Raw genomic sequence first — 12,392 nt, 5'->3', positions numbered from 1 at the left:
CCAGGGTGACACGATTTTCGACCACCCCTCCCAGATCCGTGTAATCATTGAGCAGTATAAAACGACGCGGTAGAGACCACCATACTCGAGCACGTTCTCCAGTGGTGTTCGGATTTTCGGTTTTGATCAGTGGATGACTTCCTACGTCACAAAACGTGCCTGAGGGCGCGGGCACAGGAAAATGCTGGCTTTCCGGCCTACACGCCAGAGCTACGGAGCACAACGCCACGAATATGACACCATACCGTTGCTCTGCGTATTGGGCATGCAGCTGCGTATCGGTGAAACGCGTGCGGCCAATCTGCAAAGCTCCCAGTATGGGGTCAAGTTTAGGATGGTGAATACCAACGATTTTGTACCAATGTTTCGTCGTCAATGAATACCAATGTTTCGTCGTCTCGTTGGCCGGAAATTGATGCATAATAGTAAAAGGGAATATTCCCCAGTTGAAAATAATCAAGCAAACATCATTCATGATGAATAAGCCCGCTTTAAGCGAAAAGACGGCGCAAGGTAACACAATTTCTCTGTGTAATAAATGTGTTCGGCAATAAGCCATTGTTTGATTGCGTCATCGTATCTTGCATAACATTGATTGGCAAGCCAATTGACGGCCGTTATGCCTGGAAATCGTGCTCACGAACGCCAGATGTGAACGAACGCCAGTTGGCTTTCTTGGCCTTGATCGCCGTATGACGAATGGAATGGCGGGATTGAGTGATGTCATTACGTCCTGGATGCTTTGTTGACTTAAAATAGCATGCACGAAACAGTGCACACCTTCGCAGGTATGTAGCTCGGGAACTAGACGGGGTTAGGTCTTAATAAGCGCAGGGCTGTGAACTGCATGTAATGATCTCCGGGATGGCTTTTCGGTTAAAACCCCATGCAAATATAAGACCCTCCCTTCAAAATGATACAAACAAGATTTTTAGATCCAGTTCAGCACAAAGGTGATCGGGGGAACGACGGCTGGTCAAACAGGGTCATCCGAGATCACTGACCTCACTTGACCCCGGTCATCCTGCGACTTGTCTGCTTGATTCACCGTTACGCAGAGACCTCACCTCATGCTATTTACACATCGGTAACGATGTTCCGGTCGCACCCTGTCATTCTTCCGACCCTATCTATCCCCTGTTGTTCGCTTCACCCATAAAATCCGATACGGCTCGTGACCACCCTCGCCTGCTGCAATGATCAAAGTGGTTAAAGGTTTAGACATTGTTATGGTTTTTAGTATAACTGGACTGCTAGAGTAGAACTGTAGCTGCGTGGCGTCTCACAAGGTCATGCCAGGCCTCTGAATTCCAGCCACTGCTTGCATTCTAAGAGGTCAGAAGTCAACTGACCACCTAATCATGCCTGATGCAGCCTGCTTACTGCTTCAAGGGTGATGGCTGACCAGTGAGTCTTCATTCATCCTCTTGGCTTTATGAGGGGTGAAAGAAACGAATGGCTTTTGAAGGCTTCCTGTGTTACACCATAGCTGTTTGCTTACCTGAGCTAATTGTATTCCAGCTAAATACAAGCAGTTGCTATATACACAATGTTTTGGGTCAAGTTTACATTGCGTTCTCACAAAAAAAACGCTCACGAACATGCGTCTAGCGTACAGGCATTTAAAAGGCCATTAGACACGTAAGGGTCGCACATGACACCTGTCGATCAAGGCGAAAAAGAGCTGGAAGACAGTCTGGGTGTGTGCTGCGTGCATTTTCATAGCGCTCTAGACTTCAGACATCTGTAATTCCTAGATTTAGCGCAAAAAATGTGCCACCGGGGCTAATTTTCTTATCACATTTTTACCTGTCCTGTGATGTTAACGGTGACGCGTAAGTGCACACGTCGTCGGAGATGCACAGGTGCACACGTCATAGGTGACGCGTAGGTGCACACGTCATGAGAGATGCATAGGTGCACACGTCGTCGGAGATGCACAGGTGCACACGTCATAGGGTACGCGTAGGTGCACACCGTCATGAGAGAATGCTACAGAGGTGACAATACTCTTCGAGACGCGTAGGTGCACACTCATGAGAGATGCGTAGGTGCACACGCCATGAGAGATGCACAGGTGCACACGTCATCGGTGACGCGTAGGTGCAACGTCATGAGAGATGTAGGTGCACACGTCGTCGGAGATGCAGGTGCACACGTCATAGGTGACGCGTAGGTGCACACGTCATGAGAGATGGTAGGTGCACACGTCGTCGGAGATGCACAGGTGCACACGTCATAGGTGACGCGTAGGTGCACACGTCATGAGAGATGTGTAGGTGCAACGTCGTCGGAGATGCACAGGTGCACACGTCATAGGTGATGCGTAGGTGCACACGTCATGAGAGATGCGTAGGTGCACACGTCGTCGAAGATGCGTAGGTGCACACGTCATGAGAGATGCGTAGGCGCACACGTCATGAGAGATGCGTAGGCGCGCACGTCATGAGAGATGCGTAGGCGCACACGTCATGAGAGATGCGTAGGCGCACACGTCATGAGAGATGCGTAGGCGCACACGTCATGAGAGATGCGTAGGTGCACACGTGACGCGATGACGCGATATCGATGACCACGGTTAGGTACAGTTACAGGTACAGGTCATCACAGGTGCGATCAGTTAATTGGTCGTGAAGATGCGAATGGGGCAACGAAGCCAGCGTGAAGCGACTGAGGAGAAATATCACGGCTACTGCTTTGCTCCTTGGGTTAACTTTCTCGGGTGGGATTGGAACTCAAATACTTGCACCCACTGGCTTGTACGCGGATATGACCTAACCAAGACCTCTAAGCACACAGGACTGAGGATTCATGACGTACCATGCAAGGTCATGACGCGGCTTCTCATTGATACGTAGGTCGTCGCATTCCTTTCTTGTAAATAGAAACTCGCGTATTAACGGAAAGGCGTGACATAAAGTTACGAAGTTATACGCGTAATGGCTTGTCAAAGGTGTCGTTCAGTGCTTCAAAAAGTGAGCTGGGCGGATGCTTATCAGGCGTATTACCATAAAAGCCGTGCTTTTCGAGGTTGTGCTCCAGGTGAATGTGTTCACTATGAGGCAATCTCAGGAACACCTGATGCCTAGCGCGCGGCTTGGCGTCACTGTCTTCCCTAAGGCAGGTTAGGTTAGGACATTCTATTTCCGAGCCACTGTGATAATAATCTTGACACTTTTATGAAATTCTTAAGGAGCTTTGCATAATAAGCAAAAAATGAAACAAAACCTAAAACTTGTTGCGTAACGCTACATACCATAGCAAAATGCAGACATTTCAACCACCTGTCTTCGCGAAAGTGCAGACATGGCGTGGAGGGCGGCTATAATTTTTAAAGTATATCATTTTTGGGACAATAGGTAGTGATGAGCTGCATTGTCATTGGGGGGCCACTTTGGCAAATAATCATGTCCTTTTTTCTTCAATTGAATTTAACGTGACAGTTGGAGTTTAAGTGTGCTACCGGAGATCGTTTTGAAGTCTTAATTTCAGAAATGAGTTTGCTTATCCAAATCCTGGTACAAATGGTCACATGCGCACTTCTGGAATAACACACAAGGCCACCTTGACCTGAGACGGTCATACTCAAGCCTTCCCTTGAATCGCATCGTAACCCCTAAGCGAGCTGGTTTCCTCCACCGACGAGCTGGGCACCTGTTGTGCCGCGTACGTCAGGTCTAACCACAAAACGCGTCATGTCTGGATGGTGGTAGGCCACCGAGAATCAGCCAGGACTGCTCCCAGAGCCACCGGCTATCACTGACTGCCGGTGCTGCCACCTATAACCAGCGACGTGAGATCACTGCGCGGAGGCAGCGCCCTCTGCCCCCCCCCCCCCTCCCCCCCAGCTCCTGTATCAAAGGGGAAGCGAGTGGTTGGAGACCGATTGAAGCGAGAGGGCCTGGCGATGACGGAATAACGGCGTCCTCGTTCGTTACATGTCTAGGAATGGTAAGTGTAAGCTCGCTGCTTCAAGGGTGTTAACGCGTGGACGTACATAGAAGTTACCATTGGGCTGAATCGACCAGCTCCACGCCACGGCGCTCTTAAGCTACCCTCGCGTCTATATATGCAATCCAGTGGCCCTTAAACCATCTTATGATCAGCTAAGTGTTGCATAAAGAGTCTGAAAATCATAGATCAGTTCACCTCTCTCTGCCTCTCTATCTCTCTCCTTCCCCCCCCCCCCCCCTCTCTCTCTCTCTCTCCTCTCTCTCTCTCTCTCTCTCTCTCTCTCTCTCTCTCTCTCTCTCTCTCTCTCTCTCTCTCTCTCTCTCTCTCTTACGTAGCGTATCAACCACGCTGCTTTGTTTTTTAATGCTCCTCGTACATCCCAATGAAGCTCCTTGCTCTCTTTCCGGTGTGGAAGGCTACATAAGACGGATACCAATAGTGATCCCAGACATACGGACTATTCGGGACACAAAAAGCGACTTGCCTCGTCCTGTGCGCTAGGAGTCGGAGGGTTGTCATTACCTGAGGAACCCCGTTTAACGGATTATGAGTTCCGGTGCCCGGAAATGCTTCCCCTTCGTTCTCCTTCTCTCATTCGCACTCATCTCATCTTAACGACGTTTTGCGAGCCATTATATCTTGCAGTCAGTTGTATGCTGGCGTCAAACTTTTAGCAATATTTCATGTTCAGCCGACCATGTATACGACTGCAGCCGGGTCTTGATTGACCAGCAGCCTAGTCCGTCGGAAATGGGGCTAACGGCCAATCCTAATAACGTCAAGTTTTCAAATGTTCAATTTGACCCCCAGTTACGAAGCAGTTGGGCTCAAGTATCGCATTGGTACATGAAACCTCGAACCTGTTTTTTTTAAATCAATGACTTAGGAGTAAAGATCGATAACGAAGTACACTTACCCGTATCTGTCTAAAACATTTAGCCACGCTAACCGGGCATCCCACCAATACACGCCTTCAATTCATATACGTTCCAGTAATGCAATATTCAAGTGACGAGCGCTGTTTACAGCTTATTTTGCTTACGTACGATCCGTGTATGGATACAGCACTAGCGTCATTTGATATCGGAGAGACCAATGCCCATGCGGTGCGGGGCCCGCACCATTGGAAAATCGTTTCGTTAGAATCTTGTAAAATGTAGCGTGATGTCATATCAAATAGCCGAACAGTTGAATGCACGTTATGTTTTAAAGTTCAGCTGGCCGCTGCGACGCTTGCTGTAAATATGAAGCTTGAAATGGCTCGCACCTATAGCCCGTCTTTGGCACCGCGAGCGCGTATAAACGGTGTGGATGCTTATCTCCTATGCAGGCTGCCGGGAGAGGCAAGCCTTTTTTATTACTGATTCGTGCGAGACAGCCTTTTTGAGGACAGTCTACACCTATTCAAGTCTGAGTACCTCTGCCATGCTTCATATTGGTATCTTGGTCCTTTATATCGTATTATTTACTTTAAAAATGGGGCACTGGTCCGAATCATGGACATTAAATGCTGACCTCAAGGCTTGTGGAGCACAGGTCTGTTCGTGATCAGCTGGATATAGGCCTGAATAAATTGCCCTCCTGTGCGGCACCTAGACCACTCCGGAGCAGTGATGACCGAAAGCCTGCGCCACCAGACCACTCCGGAGCAGTGATAGCCGAGAGCCTGCGCCGCCAGACCACTCCGGGGCAGTGATGACCGAGAGCCTGCGCCACCAGGCCACTCCGGGGCAGTGATGACCGAGAGCCTGCGCCACCAGGCCATTCCGGAGCAGTGATGGCCGAGAGTCTGCGCCACCAGACCACTCCGGAGCAGTGATGACCGAGAGTCTGCGCCCCCAGACCACTCCGGAGCAGTGATGACCGAGAGTCTGCGCCACCAGACCACTCCGGAGCAGTGATGACCGAGAGCCTGCGCCACCAGACCACTCCGGAGCAGTAATGACCGAGAGTCCGCGCCACCAGACCACTCGGGAGCAGTGATGACCGAGAATCTGCGCCACCAGACCACTCCGGAGCAGTGATAACCGAGAGTCTGCGCCTCCAGGGACCTGATGCGGCTGATCGAGGCCACTGGCGCCACCATCGCCTCGCAGGCGGACGCCATCAACTCGGCAGAGCTGGTGGTGGTGGCCGTGGCGCGTCGCTTTTACGACGCGTTGCCGCTGGCGCTGCTGCAGAACAAAGTCCTGGTGGACGTCAGCAACCGTGACGACGCGGTGCGCCGTCGCAGGTCAGCGGTGGTGACGGGCCCGGGCTGACTCCCCGGGGAAGCCGGGAGGGAGTTACGGTTAGGGGAGGCGGCCTGTGTAACGCGGGGACGGAACTGCCGCATCGTTTGTGGGGTGAGGGAGGCGGTATTGACACCCTCGATCTCCGGGACCGTGGTCACGGTTGTGGATTAGCGGTATTTGGGCGAGGTGAGCGGTGGAGGTACTAACGTATGTATTCTTCAGGTTGAGTTGAAGCGATGCTGGCCATGCGAGAGCCTGATCGCGTGAGCGTTTTTTGGCAACGAAGATGCAACGTCATGAAAAAATGGGTCACGCCATCCTTGTGATTTACGGCGATGACTATGTATGCATTCCTAAGTGATTTCGAATGATTTCTCTAAGTATAGGAAAAGCCTTATTTGTCTAATTTGCTAGTCGCCAGTGATGCAAACATGTGTTTGCAGCGTGCTCTCCAACGCTGAGTACCTGCAGGAGCTGGTCCCCTCAGCACGTGTCGTCAAAGCATTCAACGTGCTGTCCGCCTATCTGCTGGAAACGGGCGGCATCCAAGGCAGCAAGGAGGTGCGCAGCTGTTTCCAGCTATCCCTGATCGCGGTGTAATTGAAAGGGCATATCTATCACGTGATATGCTTTAACGCAAGCCGCGGAACGACTAGCATTCAATGTTCATTATTGCGTACAAGTGCAAACATATGGAATACCAATTTTAGAATAGCTCTCGTGGCGGAAGTATTGAACCAACAAACGGTGTACTCGTATACAGCTTGTGATTGTCTCATGATTGCTGGATGCAAAACTCCCCACAAATATGTATACAACCTCAGAAATAACCACGAGTCATAGAACTGCCCAAAATCTGCTCATTTACTGCGCTTTTTGAGTTTGGCAACACCCCAACTACTTTCATCTACTCCAACTAGCCCATTAAGTGTTCCAGGTCAGCATAAGAGAGCGTGTTTGACGTCACCCCCCTTCTTCAGGCTCCGTGTCTGACGTCACCTCTTTCTTCAGGTTCCACTAGCGACCGACTCAGAGAGCGCTCGGGCCAAGGTGGTCCAGACCGTGCGGGACCTGGGCTTCACTCCTGTGGACATGGGCCCCCTGCGCCAGGCCCGGCACATCGAGGATATCCCGCTACACTTCTTCAGGCAGTGGAGGGGCGCGTTCATAGTCGTCGCGGTTATTTTTCTCGTCGGATATGTTTTGAACTTCATCAAGTGAGAACCTTTGGGTGTGGTAGCTTTCGGGGGGTCTGAAATTGAAAACGCTTTGCGAACGTAGGCGTGCGCATGAAATATGAGGGCAAAATAGTTTAGTTTTTATGACCCACACAGTAAATCGCATCTGACATTGTTTTATGCTACGTCACGTTTTTCAACCCACTTTTCCTGATAATCTTTAACGCACATGTGCAGGAACTGTAATTGAGTACGGCGTTTCGCTTCTTTTTTGACAAACTTGGAAGCTGAATAAGTGGCATACTTCAATGTACAGATTGTATATTGATTGACTGACGTGAACATCAAAAGCACACCCAGTTGAATGAAGTGCGAACAAATAATTCATGGTTTCGATTTGGGTATGCCCTTCATTTTCAAAGCGGTAAATTACTGTTTTAGAACTTTGCGACACCACATCCAAGACGTTTGAGCAGGGATGGGCGGCTCCTCATAGAAGAATATGTATTTCAGGTTCCAGCTGTGTCACAACCTGACGAAAAACGAGACCTGGGACTGGTCCGTGTTCAAACAAATTCTGATGACAAACTTCAACCGCAACCTGGGAGTTGTCGCCCTCACAATACTTGGTGCCGTATATATGGCAGGTGAGCTCTGAGTCTACTTACCCCCGCAGGCGGGCGTCTGTCTTACTCAGGGCTCGGCACAGGCAGCGAGTCACGACATGAGCAGCCCGCGCTGTACCGGCGATGGATAACATGTTGTCATTTTGTTCCTCTTAAGCGACCCGATCGCCTTTGTCTCCGCACATAGATGTATCTTGGTCAAGTGTAGTGCTGACAATGTTATCGATATGATAGTATTCTAAACATGAAGTCGTTTTTAGCACTCGGTTCTGTGTAATTTTCTGTCAGTCCATAACGAATTTCTTGGAGAGCAGGTAAGATAATGACCATGCTTTCTTTTTCAGGCATCATAGCTGCTTTCCTCCAGTTGTACCGGGGCACAAAATATGCGCGCTTCCCCGCCTGGCTAGACAGGTGGCTGCGCATGCGCAAACAGCTCGGCCTGCTGATGCTAGCAATGGCTGCTACGCACGTAAGTACAATATTTTGATGCAATCGGGTTAAAAGAAGAGCTACTCCACGTAACAGCCAGGGGTGTAGTTTCCTATTCAGATGGGGGACTTAAACACTGTCCCCTCCCCCCATTTCGAGAAGGAAGTGGGCCAAAGCCGGAAGAAACACGTTCGTTGGCGTGTTTTGATGGCAGGTTGAGCCATTTTTTTTACTGTTCAGCCCTCCGCTTAACTCTTTTTGCCAACATACGCCCCTGATCACGACACACTCATCACGTAACTTTACGTGATGGTTGTGTCGGCTGGCGTTTCATCCCGATGGATTTAAAGATGTACTTAGCATACTGTTTGTATAGTTTGAAATCTACAAAAGTTCAGCAGTTAAAAAAGCCTGCATCTCGACGATTTAAAGGCGTGCTTGCTGTGCGACTGTTTGCCCTCGCGTTTCCCGTCGTTAGATCCCCTTGAGGCTGAAAGCTTAGTTGCCCTAAGCTACCCTCATTTGCCTCTTCAAGCATGTCTGAACAGGAGACTGCTGAAAAAGGTTGTGTGCAAGGGCTCGCCTGTTGTACGAAATCGCCTGTTGCTGTATAAAGTCGCTTGTTGTTGCACGGAATCGCCTGTTGCTATACGCACTCTCGTATTGCTTGTTGCAGTACGTACCCGCGTGTTGCTGTATTGACCCGCCTGTTGCTATACGGACTCGCCTGTTGCTGTACGAAGCCGCCTGTTGTTAGTCGCCTGTTGTTGTACGGAATCGCCTGTTGCAGGACAGAGTCGCTTGGTGTACAGAATCACCTGTTGCTGTACGGGGTCGCCTGTTGCTGTACGGAGTCGTCTGTTGCGCCTGTTTCAGGGCTGTATGTCGCTGGGCATCTATCACCCACATCACCAGTATGACTGGCTGTTCGAACCGCCGAAGACAGTCAGAGCCGAGGTCAAGGTCAACGGCACCTTCGAGGTGCAAACGGTCGACATCTGGCAACATCACCCCAACTGGCGAGGAGAGGTTTTTCTTACCCTGGGTTAGTTCAAACGACAGTTTCTGTTCGGTTGCATGTTCGAACGGTTGCATGATCCTGAGTTGGAGTGCAGCTGTTACTAATCAGATGAGAAAACTGTGCAATGTGAGCACATGAAAACCTTAATTCTTGCTGGGCCTCAGTCATCGAAACTGCCTTACGGATAGTTTCTTCCTCGCTGCTTGGCGGAAATGCGTGTTTTTTTCTTCGCAGGATGTGCATTGTGACGGTGATTGGGGTTGTAATATGTTTTCATCATTGTACTCTACGTTGTTGAAAAGTTAGGTTTTTCCTAAAAAGGCTGTTATTATTAATCTCCTGTGACAGCTGTGGAAACCTTGTTATTAGCTAACAGGTCTGCGTCCTATATGCGCCATTTCTATGCATGAAATGCGTCAGTGACAGCTCCATGGTTGATTCTTGCAAACCTTGGTAATGAATTTAACATTGTCAAGCTGAAATGGAAGATTGTCTGAAGGCAATTCGCATCGATCGGACCCATAGATGTCTTTCTTCACTCTGAGTGGTGCATGCATGCTGACGATAAGGGACCGCTGCGCCGTCTGAATCCCGGACTCGGCTGTGGCAGGGGCTGTGACGCTCTGTCTGCTGAGCATCCTGGGCATCTCGTCCCTGCCGTCGGTCACCGACCGACTGACCTGGCGCGAGTTCAGCTTTATCCAGTCCAAGCTGGGCTGGACGGCACTCGTGGCCGGCTTCCTGCACAACCTGGTGCTCGGCTGGGACTACATGCTGACCGCCTACGACTGCTACTTCCCCACCGGCCTTCAGGTTAGCACCGACCGCCAGCAGAAGCCGACGGTCTATACCAGTCGTTCGGATGGGCCCAGAAACAAACCAGCCATGAAAGCTTGCTTGCGGACTGATTGCAGAATCCGTCGTAGATTCTCCAGTTTTCAGTTGTTGCGGACTAAAGGTGCCAACTTTAAGCCTGCAGGACCGCAAAGGACGGATAGGAAAAACTCCAAATTGGCCCCTCTAGTCCACGACAGCAGGTCCGCGGAGTTCTGAGTTAAAGTTCTCCTGCTGACAGTAATCCACGTTCCATGTACCAGGAGGTGCTGGTTCAAGCCTCTTAAGTCAACAAGCCCTTGTCTTATTAGTATTGTCAGCTCACGCAAGCTTAAAGCTTTCGCAGTCTTATTGCCGTAAAGTGCAATCTTCCCTTGATGTCCGATCAAGGTGCGACAGTTGGTGATGCTGCCTCTCAGTGGTGTTCGATGCTCCAGCGGCCGGCCGGCGCGCCTGCGGCCTGTCACCGCCCGTGCGCGTCTGTTCCAGTACGCGCTGTATCTGCCGCTACTCTGCTTCATCGGCAAGCTGATTCTGCTGGTGCCGCCGGTGAACCGGCGTCTGGTCAACATCCGGTCCGGACTGATTAGCCGGCCGGTCTCACAGGCGTGAGCAAGTACTGCCGCGATGGCCGTGGCGGACTCCCGAGGAGTCCACGTGGCGGGACTCCCGGGGGAGCGGCGTGGCGGGACTCCTCGGAGGAGCGGCGTGGCGGGACTCCTCGGAGGAGCGGCGTGGCGGGACTCCCGGAGGAGCGGCGTGGCGGAATTCTCGGAGGAGCAGCGTGGCGGGACTCCCGGAGGAGCGGCGTGGCGGGACTCCCGGAGGAGCGGCGTGGCGGGACTCCCGGAGGAGCGGCGTGGCGGGACTCCCGGGGGAGCGGCGTGGCGGGACTCCCGGAGGAGCAGCGTGGCGGGACTCCCGGAGGAGCGGCGTGGCGGGACTCCCGGAGGAGCGGCGTGGCGGGACTCCTCGGAGGAGTGGCGTGGCGGGACTCCTCGGAGGAGCGGCGTGGCGGGACTCCTCGGAGGAGCAACGTGGCGGGAGACAGACATTCCGGCCAGCGTAGGGGTCCGTATGTGGTTCTTGTGCACCACCGCGCATGCCGGAAGTCTGCTCTTTGTGTAGCGCCGGTGAGTCATGACCCCAGTTTTATGCAGCTGAGAGCAAGTACGCCCGCTATGAGCACCGCTTGCTTGTGGATTTCCCGACGTCCATGCTCTCTGTGGCTTCTACGCGGTTTGTGGTCGATGTACTGTTTCTGTGGTCCCTGTAGTCCATGTCTGTGGACTCTGGACCGTAGAGCCACAGATTTAAAGGACTGATTCAGCTTGACCGTTGCGTGTGGAGAACCTTGCCCGCTTATTTCAGGTGCAGTGGAATTTTGGACAGCGATGTAGAGCCTTGCATTGGCCGATGACGACGTAGCGGGAGCCATGGTGACGTTATGGTTTAGTATTTATGAAGGTAATTTGGACGCTTTGTGTGACCGATGTTTACACGACCGATGACTATGCTGTTCGCGAGTTTTGTGTGTAGCTGAACACTGGCTGAAAAGAAAGTCAGCCAAATCTGCCAAACATGTAAGACCAGTATCTCTCTAGATCACCGCGCGTAACGGACAAACCACGTTAGAGGTGCAGCTTAATATGAGTTGCATGACACTTTTAGGGTCCTCCCTATCTATGTAATACACGTAATGAATATTGATGCCATGTATGTGGATTTCTCTGTATATTCAGGCTCGTGAGATATGATGTAGATTTTCTAAACCTTGGTTTTCCTATAGTCGGGAGGAGATCGACGCTCGTTACAAGATACCTGATTTTCCATCTGTGCCACGAATATACTGCTGTGTGCTATTCCAGGATATCTCTTCTCATACATAAGCATTGCACCAGGTGCCAACTGTGCTGCAGTGTCGATGATCTCAAGAAAGCGAACATCTTATCTCGCCGACCATTATCACAGTTGGTTTTTAGTTATCACAGTTATAAGGCGCTCCAAGCATCTACTTATGGCCTGTGTGGGTGTCCACTGCTAGGGTTACGCACACCGTGCACATAAATGGTGGAACCGCTTATCATAAAACTGCGTGTGCGGAGACGACAAC

At 51.2% G+C, this 12,392-nt stretch overlaps 1 protein-coding gene across 1 annotated transcript; it reads left to right on the top strand.

Annotated features, from left to right (window-relative positions):
- Nucleotides 1-4,376: 4,376 nt before the first annotated feature.
- Nucleotides 4,377-11,086, top strand: LOC119097613 (metalloreductase STEAP3). The gene is made up of 8 exons (XM_037220654.1): nt 4,377-6,187; nt 6,632-6,749; nt 7,200-7,405; nt 7,880-8,013; nt 8,337-8,464; nt 9,301-9,469; nt 10,056-10,258; nt 10,769-11,086. Exons 1-8 carry the CDS (start codon nt 6,009-6,011, stop codon nt 10,889-10,891), a joined length of 1,260 nt encoding a protein of 419 aa, XP_037076549.1. The 5' UTR covers nt 4,377-6,008; the 3' UTR covers nt 10,892-11,086.
- The last annotated feature ends 1,306 nt before the right edge of the window (nt 11,087-12,392 follow it).

This window comes from Pollicipes pollicipes, unplaced genomic scaffold, assembly GCF_011947565.3.
Source record: "Pollicipes pollicipes isolate AB1234 unplaced genomic scaffold, Ppol_2.1 Scaffold_4295;HRSCAF=5057_pilon_pilon_pilon, whole genome shotgun sequence".
Taxonomy (NCBI): Eukaryota; Metazoa; Arthropoda; class Thecostraca; order Pollicipedomorpha; family Pollicipedidae; genus Pollicipes; species Pollicipes pollicipes.
Note: the sequence above shows the minus strand (reverse complement) of the source record. Positions and strands in the feature narration are given on the sequence as shown.